Genomic DNA, 11,129 nt, shown 5'->3' on the forward strand with positions numbered 1-11,129 from the left:
ACGAAGTATTACCTTATAGTTCATAATGTAGTTTTACAGAAGGTATGGATAAAGGACATGAAACGCCTGGAAAGTTAGATTATTTTTTTTTAAGTGATTTTTATTCATTCTTGATTGGGTGTTTCGATTTATGATTACACATGCGCTTTTGATAAATCGTAATCAGTGTTGGAGGGAGGGGGTGCTGTCTGTGCTCAAGCCCAGTTGCAGCAGGAGCAGCTGGTGTCGAAGACCAGGCCAGCCCCACAGTGCTGGTTGTAGGTCTCTCCGTTCACGCAGTCCCAGAAGTGGTTCTTGTTGGATGCATCAGGGTACAGGCCATTGGCTTTGCCAGCACAGAAGCCACTCCCTCCACTGCTGCTGCCTCCACTACTGCCTCCACCGGAGGGAGGGTTGGGCTGGGCTGGGGCCTGAGTCACGGGGGGCAGGGGGTTTGCTGGGGCGGTGCAGCCTGGGAGACACAGAGAGAAGAGCGACATCAGAGCCCTAATCACAAAACACATTTGAACTGTTGCTTAGCCCTGTTTCATATATATCTCTATGGAATGGATTTACTGCACGGAGCACCAGCTGGACCATCGAACATTACTGAACAAGAGCTGTGACCTGGAATATATTCCTTAATGAAATGGAATCGTAATATAACAGATGGAATCCAGTTAAACAGAGCTGGTATTAAGAGGTGACAGGGTTTAGATCATATACTGTACCCTCAGGTCATCTCAAAGTGACTTTCTGGGTCACTACCAGACAGAGAGAGAAAAGACAGCAGTTACCTGTGCTGCCTGTTCCCAGTGCAGTCTTCAGAGTGTTGATCAGGGGGTATTTGCCTTGGTTACAGAAGGTGCCGCTGAAGTCATCCAGATCGATAGTCCAGACCATGGCGCCTCCAAAGTTGTTCTGCTTCAGCCACTGAACCTGTAGGGGGCAACAGAGAGATAGAGCACGGTGTTGAATTGGTTATCAGGGAGGTCAGTAGATTTTCCATTCCCTGGGGCTTAAAAGCAAAGCTCGGCTGAGACCCACCTTGATGTTAAAGCTCTTCTCGTTGTCATAGCCGACCCACAGGTTGTCTTTGTAGGCATAGGGGACATCCTGGGGGGCATCCCAGGCCTGAGTGGCTCCCTGACTGATGAAGGTGCAGATCTGGGGAGAAGACAGAGACCAAGTGGGAGTTACACAAGGAGACAGGTCCATCACCAGCATTTAACTCCTGGCTAACAGGAAGGGGTCTAAGACCTGTAAGATAAAAACAAAACACTAAAGACAGCGAAGAAGACAGTTTGTTTTAATATAGCATTACCTAAAGAAAGGGGCTCACTTTTGCATGTTATCAATATGACATATGAATTTTGCATGAATGCAATATAATACTGGGGTAAGAAATGTCTGGAAAGGAAAAGCCATTGGGCCCATCAAGTTGGCCTAGCAGGCCTGCGTACCTCATAGTAGGCCCAGAAGCCTGCCTGTCTGGTGAAGGGTCCAGCAGGGCCGGCGCCAGCAGTTGGGGCTCCCACACCATTGTTGGAGGGGTTTGCCAGGGTCCAGGTGTGTCCGTAGGTGGGGAAGCCGACCAGCAGTTTCTCTGCAGGGGCACCACTGCTCTTCCAGTAGTTCATGGCGTAGTTCTGGGAACGGCAGCAGGCAAACAAAGGGTTAGATTGAATGCACAATGTGTTAGTCGACATCCGTTCCAGGTATTAATCCTAATTTGTACAATTCTAATCCTAATTCCAATGTGATTAGATCTCATTCAGTACAGTTAAGAAGATGTTCTCACCACGTTGAAGTCGGTCATGGCGCCCTGGTCGGCAGGTCCCTTGTACAGAGGGCTGTTCTCACCAGTCTGCTGCTCCCAGGTTCCATGGAAGTCGTAGGTCATCACGTGGAGATAATCCAGGTACCTGCAGGAGGCAGGAAGAAGCTGGTTTAGTGGCATTGGATCCAGTTGCAGTATCTTAGAACTGTTAGGCAGTGTTAGTGATTTTCTTACTATTTACAACAAGGTTTATGAGGTTTATACAAGCAGTCCTGTGGGGAAGACAGGGCTCTCAATGAAGCATCTTGTACAGGGGTGAGAAGCTTCTCAGTGGCTAGGGCAGTCTCATAGCCAGGATTCAGTACAGTTTCTGCTAACAAGGATGGCATGGCGATGATTGTAATCTCATGGCTCAGCTGTCTCTATCATTCAGGGTTCTCCCCCTCGATGCTGGCTTGCTGATACTCACTGGGAGACCTGGGCGACCTGGTATCCAGAGTCGATGGTTCCCTTGGCGGCTGAGACAGCGGCGGTCACCATGAGACGAGGGCGGTTGCTTTGCTTGGCTTCAGCCTCAAAGGCAGCCTGCATTTCCTGTGAAACAGAGCGCAAGACAGTTTAAGAACGGGACATTTTAGGAACAGCTTATGAACAATCATTAGCTGTCTTACACAGTGTGACATATGTATCAGATAGTGGTTCTCAAGGATCTAGGTGGACCAGTTCCCTCTCAGTGTATTATTGACAAAATCTTAGATGATAATTTCTAGTTTCAACATGTTATGCTGAAGCAAGCTACATTAACATTCTTAGTTCCTGCTTTGTCCCCCCCCCCCCCTGCCTTTTAAGCAAGCACATGTTTGTCAGAATCGTGGGATGGTGGTCAATGTGTTTCCCAGTACCTGGACCAGGGTGGTGAAGAGCTGCTTGTCCTGGGAGGGGCTGCCTCTGGAGCCGGGGTATTCCCAGTCAATATCCAGCCCGTCAAACTCGTACTGCCTCAGGAACTTGATCACAGACTGGATGAAAATCTGACGGGTGCCAGAGCTGGCCACCATAGCAGAGAACCTGCAGAGAGACAGAAAGGAGGGTTTGTGAGGACAGGACTGTGAGGTAGACAGAGAGAGAGAGAGAGAGAGAGAGAGACAGAGAGAGAGAGAGAGAGAGAGAGAGAGACAGAGACTGCACACAGAGCAAAACTCACTGAGCAGTTCCAAAGTTCCAGCCACCAATAGCCAAGAGGGTCTTCAGGTTTCCATTCCTGCAAGGGATCAAGAGACAGACATTTAGTTTCTACACGTTTCAGGTTCTTACCTTGTGGAGTCTTGATTGAAATGTTGACATGTGCCATTGTGTAATAGTTTATCCTATTCTGGCACTTGCATCCCCTTGTCCCACCCCTCGCCCCTGTTCGGTTTTGGACTTTCCCTCGACAGGAACTCACTGGTTCTTGAGGCCGTTGAACTGCGAGTAGAGTTTGACATCGTCCCACTCATAAGTCTTGATCTGGTTGTTACTCATTCCAGCGAAGGCATAGATCAGGTGATCACACAGACATGGGTCGATGTTGGTGGGGAAGTACTTCCCAGCTCCTGGTCTGTACTGGGCCCAGTTGGTGAAGTAACATGAAAGGATGTAGGAGGATCCTGGGATTACAAGGTTAAGAAGAAATATTAATCATATATGCATTACATTGTGTCTGCAGTGTGGCCAGTCCTACTAAAAGTGATCTTTTACAGAGAACTAGATTGAGGTGTAATTACTTGTTCAATCACCATCAAACATTTTGCTGACATTGTGGTCCACAGTAAACATAAATGGACATTAAAACCTGTAAGAGCACATGTAAAGTATGCAAAAATATCTGTAAAGATAAAAGTGAAATTGCAAATAGAGAAAATAAATATTCAGTCATAAGAAACACATCATACAAAAATATAACACAATAAAATACGTAGGAGAGACAGGTACAACAATATATAAAATAATGCAGAATCACTTATCAAACATAAGAAATAATAAAGTAAATTAACCAATAGTTCAACACTTTACAAAAGTTACCATAACATGAAAGACCTACAATATCAGAATTACAAGAGCCAATCAAATCATTATATCAAATAATATAGGCTGATCCATTTATGTGACAACTGGAACAATACTGTTCAATAACTGTTTTACCATACTTAATATATATATATAAACAGCTATTGAACAGTATTGTTCCAGCTGTCACATAACTGGATCAGCCTATACTGAGGAAAATAAATGGATAAATAAATTCAATACCATGATGCCTGAAGGAGTAACTAGAAAGGTATAGTCATTAACTATGTAGTAAATCAGAAACACATGAATGCCTTTGAATAGAAATAAGTGAGCGTACTTGCTGTGGCATCAATAGCCTATAAATATTTCCACTGTTTGTTTTCAAACACACTTTCTCTTGACAATGGTATGTAAAAATACCAAACTACAGGGACGTTTTCTCTTAAGCAATGTAAAAACGAAAGCAGTAGCTATAGAATTATGTGTAAATGGAATATGCAAATTTCAGCAATACAAGAGCCAATCAAATCAAATATATATATATATATGTATGGAAAGTATGTTTACCACATCAATGACATGGTGCGTTGATGTGGTAAACTTGGTTCCAAGTTTTATTTCTAAATGCAGCGTGCTGGTTTGTGTAAGATGTGAGTGTTGAAGATGACTTACCTAGCTGCAGATGCAGCAGGAAGGCCAGGCCTGTGAGAGAGAAGCAGTGTGGATTAATGACACTGGAAGTGACGCCAGCCAGGTGCAATGAATAATCCCTACTTTATAGATGGGAATACATTCTATCAAATGCATTAGAAAAGCTATAAACTGCAGTAACAACACTTGATTAATAATAATAATAATAATAATAATAATAATAATAATAATAATAATAATAATAATAATAATAATAATAATGACTTATAAATACACTGTTTTACAGCAGGGTCTTTAACCCCACAACCCTGCATTTTGGATACCAGCATGAACTCAACAAGGTATAAAATAGGTTATGGCTTCCGGACAGTCCTGGTACTGTATCTCTATACAAACATGTAGAAGTTGCACACCTGTATTATATACTCTATATTATTACAAGTGAGTACGATAAGCAGTGCACCTGAAGCTCAGAAGACTGTAGTTACTGTATAAATATAATAGCACAGGCTATACCTGAGAGTAAAGCGTAGAGCAACCTGAACAGATGTGTAACATAACATTGTACAGCTTGATCTAAAATGCAATAAGCTAGCAATTCAGTAATAGTTAGCAGAAGCAGATAGCAATGGGAGCAGTACTTACCAGTCCAGATCAGTAGCTTACCCATCTTCAGCTTTGTACATTAAACTGAGGGCTGGATGCTCCTTATATACCTTTAAACCAGAGGCCAGTACTCTTATCAACACAGGAGCTGTTTCCCTACACTTAAATGATATCACACTTTCAAACTAAATGTTACAATCCATGGCGCTCGTCAGATAATGGGGTTATTGTTAATGTAAATGTTAAAGCTGATATTGACACATTACTCTAAATTCCAGCTATAGGCACGTCCGCATGCAAATAAAAAGCCATTATTTTCCATTTTTGCATGACTTTGTCTCAAGGATATCATATTCAGGACTTAATGTTTCTGATTAATGGAAGATACAATAGTTACATAACTGTATTACATAATTACAGTACAATTGTATTGTATCTTTGACATAGGAGGAGGACAGGGAGGGGGGTGGAACCCCTTTCTGAGCAGAATGAGTTATGTGGAGATTTGAGAGAGCTTGTGTGGTTTTAGGGTGACAAGAGAGAAATCCTAAAGCTTGGTCTCAATACAGGCTTCTTTCTGCTGATTTATGGCAGAAACATTAGATAAATCAGTGAATATTGAAGACAACCTGCCAATTAATTTTATATTGGAGTGACTGTGGACTGTGGTTAATATAAACAATATGCTTTTTTTTTTTTTTTTTTTTTTTTTTTTTTTTTGTAATTAAGTTTTTATTGAAAATTTATATACAAAGTGAAAAGTGAACAGAAAGACACCCCACCCCGCCCCCTCCCACCCCTCCCACCCCCTCGTTACATGGGTTGACAACAAATAAATGAGCAATGCATACTGATTACAACAATAGTAACTTCTTAATTGCAGTTGCCGAGTCTCTCCACATCAGCAAAGTGGAAGCTTTAGCTTCGTTGATTCTGGCTGAGGACATCTCCAAAAAAATTATGTCTAAAAACACCTATAGCCAGTGCCGCAAGGAGAGTTGATGAGGAGAGAGCCAGCGCTGCACAATCATTTTTTTTGCAGCAGTCATACTTGCCAGCCACAGTCTATGTTCATTCTCAGAGAGAGGAAATTTAGAAACATCACCCAGGAGAAGAAAGGCAGGGTCCAGTGGGAAGCACCTCCCCATAATGGCAGAAATGGAATCTACTACCTGCCCCCAAAAAAGCTGAACATCTGGGCAATCCCACAGTATATGCATCAGAGTGCCTGGTACTCCTAGGTTGCACAAAGTACAACAAGGATGAGGGGCTAGCCCCATAAAATGCCTTTTACGAGGGGTCAAATAAGTTCTGTGGCATAATTTAAAGTGAATAAATTGGTGATTTGGATTCTTAGACACTCCAAAGACACTACCCCACACCGCATCCCAGTCTACAGTCCCTCCCCATTGCGCTATATCCTTCTCCCATAGTTTTGAAAAAGAGAGGGGGGCAGGGGAGTGTGAGGTGAGATGCTTATATATATGGGAGACTAAGCCCTTAGGTGCTGCCCCCAGGACCCAATCCACTACTGGGTGACGGATTAAGTTGGAGCCCCAGGGAACCCCATATGTTTTTAAAGCAGATCTCAGTCTAAAATAAAAAAACAAAGAGGTGCTAGGGATACTATAGCGAGAAACTAGGTCCTGGAACTCTAGGATAGACTCCTGACCGGCTACATCGTTCAACACGTTTATACCCCTCCGGGCCCAGGAGTCCAAGGAAAGGGGTTTACCACCAGATAAAATATTAACATTGTTCCAAATGGGCGAGTGTCTGTGCCACTTAATATTAAGACCCAAAGTTCTTTCCACTGCCCGGAAAGTTTGCACAGTGTAAGCGATTATGGGGCCATAGTGCAGGGAACACCTTTTGTAAGTAAGGCCAGAGAACAGTATATCTTGTATTCTAATTGGGGATAATATTTCCTGTTCTATTTCCTTCCAAGATGCCTGCATGGTTGGGTTCATCCAGTGGTTTAGTGTACGTAGTAAGAAAGACCAGTGATAAAATTTTAAATTTGGATAGGCCCAACCGCCTTGTGCTTTACTGCGTTGTAATAAAGACCATTTGATCCGAGAGTGTTTACCATTCCAGACGAATTTTCTCAACAAGGAATCAAGTTTTGACCAGTAGCCCACTGGTGGAGGCAATGGGAGCATTGAACTAATAAAATTAATACGGGGGAGAATATTCATTTTAATCGAGGCAATACGGGCAGGAACTGAAGCTGGTAGAAGCATCCATCTGTTCAAATCCCCCTCAATTTTTTTTAGCACTTTTGTGTAATTATTTTTAGCAATTGTTGATATGGAGGGATGTATCTCAATGCCCAAATAAGTTACTTGATGTGAGACTGGAATGATGGGGGGGATATTAACTCTGCCTGCCTCCGCGTTAAGTAGCATTAACACTGATTTTGACCAGTTAATTTTGTAACCAGCTATTGAGCCGAAATTTTCAAAAATCTGAAGTATATTTGGAAGAGAGCGCTCTAAATCAGACACATATAAAAGTGTGTCATCGGTGTATAGTGAAATTGAGTGGCAGGACGATCCAATTTTCACCGGTGAAACTAAGGAGCTTTGGCGGATAAATTGGGCTAAGGGTTCTAGTGACAAGTCAAAAAGCAGAGGGGAGAGAGGGCACCCTTGTCTGGATCCACGAAAGATACTAAATAAGTCTGAAAGGCTTCCACCCGTGGAAACTCTTGCGGAAGGGGTAGAGTACAGAACTTGTATCATTCTAATAAGATTTGGACCGAAAGCAAATTTCTTTAAAACGCACCATAAATACTGCCATTCCAAATGGTCAAAAGCTTTTTCAGCATCGAGAAATAAAAGCCCACTCGGTGAATTCAGTTTTTCAGCTTCAGCAATAACATGTAATAAGCGACGGATATTGTCGGATGCTAATCGACCCTTAATAAAGCCGGTTTGGTCAGGATTAATCAAACCATTGATAACTTTCTCCAAATGGCGAGCAATAACCCGAGCGTACATTTTCATGTCAGCATTAATTAAGGAAATAGGCCTGTAACTTGCGCATTCCTGGGGATTCTTGCCGGGTTTAGGGAGCAATGTGATTAGGGCAGTATTACAGTCTCTGTGAAAATGACCCTTTGCGATTGCAGAATTTATGGTGGATAACCAGATTGGGCCCAGAGTATCCCACAAAGCTAGATACAGCTCAGCCGGCAAACCGTCAATCCCAGGGGAGCTGCCATTTTTAGTGGTTTTTACAGCTTGATGTAATTCATCTATGGAGATTGGACAGTCTAGCTGCTCTGCCTCCTCTGAAGAGATGTTAGGAATATTCAAATCCTCTAGGAAGGCTTGGCAGTGGTCAGGGGAGAGCTGTTTGTCAGAGGAGTATAACTTTGCAAAAAAAGATTTAAATGTTTTGTTAATATCTTTTGGGTTTGAAGTAGGGCCCTTCACCGGGCAGTTAATCGATTGAATGTTGCATCTGCCTTCTTGACGCTTAAGAGTTAGGGCAAGGAGGCGGCTCGGCCGACTTCCCTCAGAGTAATACTTATGTTTGGTGATATGCATAAGAAACTCGACTCGCTGCCGTAATAGATTATTAAGTTCTGCCTTTTCTGCCTTTAATTTAAGTTCAGTATCCCTGGTGTAATTAGATTTCAGGGCCTTTTCCAGTTTACTACAACTTAGCTCTAATTGGGAAATTAACTGTAATTTAGATTTTTTAAGATGAGAGGAAAACCAAATCGCATTGTTGCGTACAAAACCTTTGATAGCTGCCCAGACCAGTGCTGGGTCGGAAACCGAATCTTTGTTAAAGTTAATAAATTCATTCAGTTTGGGTTTAAGTTGTGAGAGAAATTCGTCATTTTGGAGAAGTGTAATATTAAATCTCCACCTGGCCGGTTTACTTTGGATCGATGCTAAATTGAAAGTGGTTAAAATTGCATTATGATCTGAAAGATTACGGGGGAGAAACTCTACGTTCCCAGTTCAAGGGTTTAGTTCAGGGGAGGAAAGAATATAATCGATCCTTGAAAATGTTTTATGATAAGGAGAGAAGTATGTATAATCCCTTGCCGTTGGATTTTGTGTGCGCCATAGGTCGATTAAATTTAAATCTTTAGAAAAATGCCTGAGTGCCTTAGAGGCCGATGCTTGTGCATTAGAGATAGAGATATTGGATTTGTCTAATTTGGAATCGAAAAAGGTGTTCATATCAGACCCCACAATCAGTGAATACTCTGTCAGTGGTAATAGTTCTTTGGTAAGCCATGGGAAGAATAAAGGGTCAAAAATGGTGGGTGCATAAATGCTGACAAACGCCACTTTCTTACCCTGAATGGAGGCACAGCAAAATGCTAATCTGCCACTGTGATCAGAGCTGACTCTCTCAAATGTTAGATTTATGCTTCGTTTCATTAGTATTAATACACCTTTTGTTCGAGAGCCATCACCGGAAGCAACTATTAGTTTATATCTACTATTCTGGAGTCGAGGAGCATCCTTTGGCTTTAAATGTGTCTCCTGTAGAAGAGCTATGTCAACATTTTTCCTTCGTAAGAGATCCAGGACCCGGGTGCGTTTGAATGGTGAGTTTAACCCTCTCACATTGAGGGATAAAACTGTAATATTAGCCATTATCAAAGTATTCCAAGCACCATGAGAGGATCTGAAACATTCGAGACTGGGCACAGCATGTGTTTAAGTTTCCTAAGTATGTAAGATCACAAGAACGTTTATGGTAAAGAAACAGTTAAAGTGGAAACCCATGTAACCCCCCCATCCCCATCCCCATTTTCCCCCCTGTAGCAAACATCTGTGACGAACACGATGCGATGTCAAGCATCAAACATCAAACACCTGTACCCCCTTCAAACTGATATTGCAAACTGCATTAACCATCCTTATGAATTGAGATTAGTACATTAGAAGGGGCAGCAAAACTAGAAGCTAATTATTACTGCTGTTAGAAATTAAATCTGTCTCCTTGTAACATTGCAACAGTTTCTGTTGTATCGGAGTACAATTTACAATAGTAGTGGATTCAAGAGAGAAAAATAAATGTGCGTCTTACACAAGATCAGACAGCGAGCTGTACAATTAGCGATACAATAATAATAGTAATAAAAGGGGTTTTGAACCATCCCTTTTGATTCCAGTATAAAGCAATAAAACATCTGTAAATAGGAAAACAATTGTGCTATTTTTAAGAAGGGTATAGAACTATAGAGTGGTACTCATGTCTCCTTACTATTTCCGAACAGCACGTGTATAAACGATAATAATAATAATAATAATAATAATAATAATAATAATAATACTGGAGGGAGAGAAAAAAAAGAGAAAAAATAAATAAAATAAAAAAATAATAAAAACTCCGGAGAGAACCTCTAAAGCCGTCTCCCTTGTGTTCAGAACAAAAATAGAGGTGCTGAAAACAGGTATTGCAGATATTAACAATAAAAAAAATAAAATAAATAAATAAATAAAAACACAGGAGAAAACCTCTAAAGCCGTCTCCCTTGTGTTCAGAACAAAAATAGAGGTGCTGAAAACAGGTATTGCAGATATTTACAATTAAAAAAAAAAAAAAAAGGGTAAACCCGAAATACAGTGCTATACAGTACCGCTCCACTTTGCAGTTCAGAATAGAACAATTCTAATCCTGTTCATCCCTCCTTATGAGCCGTGCATAGGGACCTCCTCGGTAATATCCGGTTGAAATTGCAAAGACTTTCGAGCAATTACAGCCATCGAAGTCGAGGGATCCAAGCCAGCCAAAAAATCCTCCACTTCTCCTGGTGAATCAAAGGATAGCTTATCGCCTCTGTGGGTGACCTTCAAAACTGCCGGGTAGATTAAAAAGGAATCCACGCCCTTCTGCCGAAGTTTGGCTCTAACTCCCGTAAAGGCTTTCCTGCTCTGGACTGTTGCCGGGCTGTAGTCAGCGTAGAAGCCCAAACGGCGGCCTCCTGCAAGGGATGGCTGCGCTTTGCGAGCACCCTGTAGAATAGCCTGGCGATCAGCATAACGAAGAACTCTAAACAACATCGTACGTGGCTTGTCTGAGTTGCTTG

The 11,129-nt window shown here is 41.9% G+C and overlaps 1 protein-coding gene across 2 annotated transcripts; it reads right to left on the reverse strand.

The window, feature by feature from the left end:
- Nucleotides 1–108: 108 nt before the first annotated feature.
- LOC117965972 (acidic mammalian chitinase-like) lies at nucleotides 109–11,129 on the reverse strand. 2 transcript variants are annotated; one of them, XM_059004149.1, is made up of 11 exons: nucleotides 10,680–11,129; nucleotides 4,481–4,510; nucleotides 3,204–3,405; nucleotides 2,964–3,020; nucleotides 2,662–2,827; nucleotides 2,229–2,353; nucleotides 1,781–1,904; nucleotides 1,443–1,628; nucleotides 1,027–1,146; nucleotides 777–918; nucleotides 109–451 (listed from the first exon to the last, which is right to left on the reverse strand). In XM_059004149.1, the coding sequence occupies exons 3-11, from the start codon at nucleotides 3,278–3,280 to the stop codon at nucleotides 195–197; spliced, it is 1,254 nt and encodes a 417-aa protein (XP_058860132.1). In that variant the 5' UTR covers nucleotides 3,281–3,405; nucleotides 4,481–4,510; nucleotides 10,680–11,129; the 3' UTR covers nucleotides 109–194. The 2 variants fall into 2 exon arrangements, with proteins under 2 accessions (XP_058860132.1, XP_058860131.1); XM_059004148.1 differs by lacking the exon at nucleotides 10,680–11,129 and adding an exon at nucleotides 5,105–5,743.

Source organism: Acipenser ruthenus, chromosome 29 (assembly GCF_902713425.1).
Source record: "Acipenser ruthenus chromosome 29, fAciRut3.2 maternal haplotype, whole genome shotgun sequence".
Lineage (NCBI taxonomy): Eukaryota > Metazoa > Chordata > Actinopteri > Acipenseriformes > Acipenseridae > Acipenser > Acipenser ruthenus.

Bases quoted from the DNA above. Each gene is read 5' to 3' on its own strand.
- LOC117965972 (XM_059004148.1), bottom strand. From the start codon at position 5,129: ATGGGTAAGCTACTGATCTGGACTG. The intron at 3,406-4,480 runs GTAAGTCATCTT...TTGTAATCCCAG, and splicing joins CCTGCTGCATCTGCAGCTAG to GATCCTCCTACATCCTTTCA. The intron at 1,147-1,442 runs GTACGCAGGCCT...TCTTCTCCCCAG, and splicing joins GCTTCTGGGCCTACTATGAG to ATCTGCACCTTCATCAGTCA.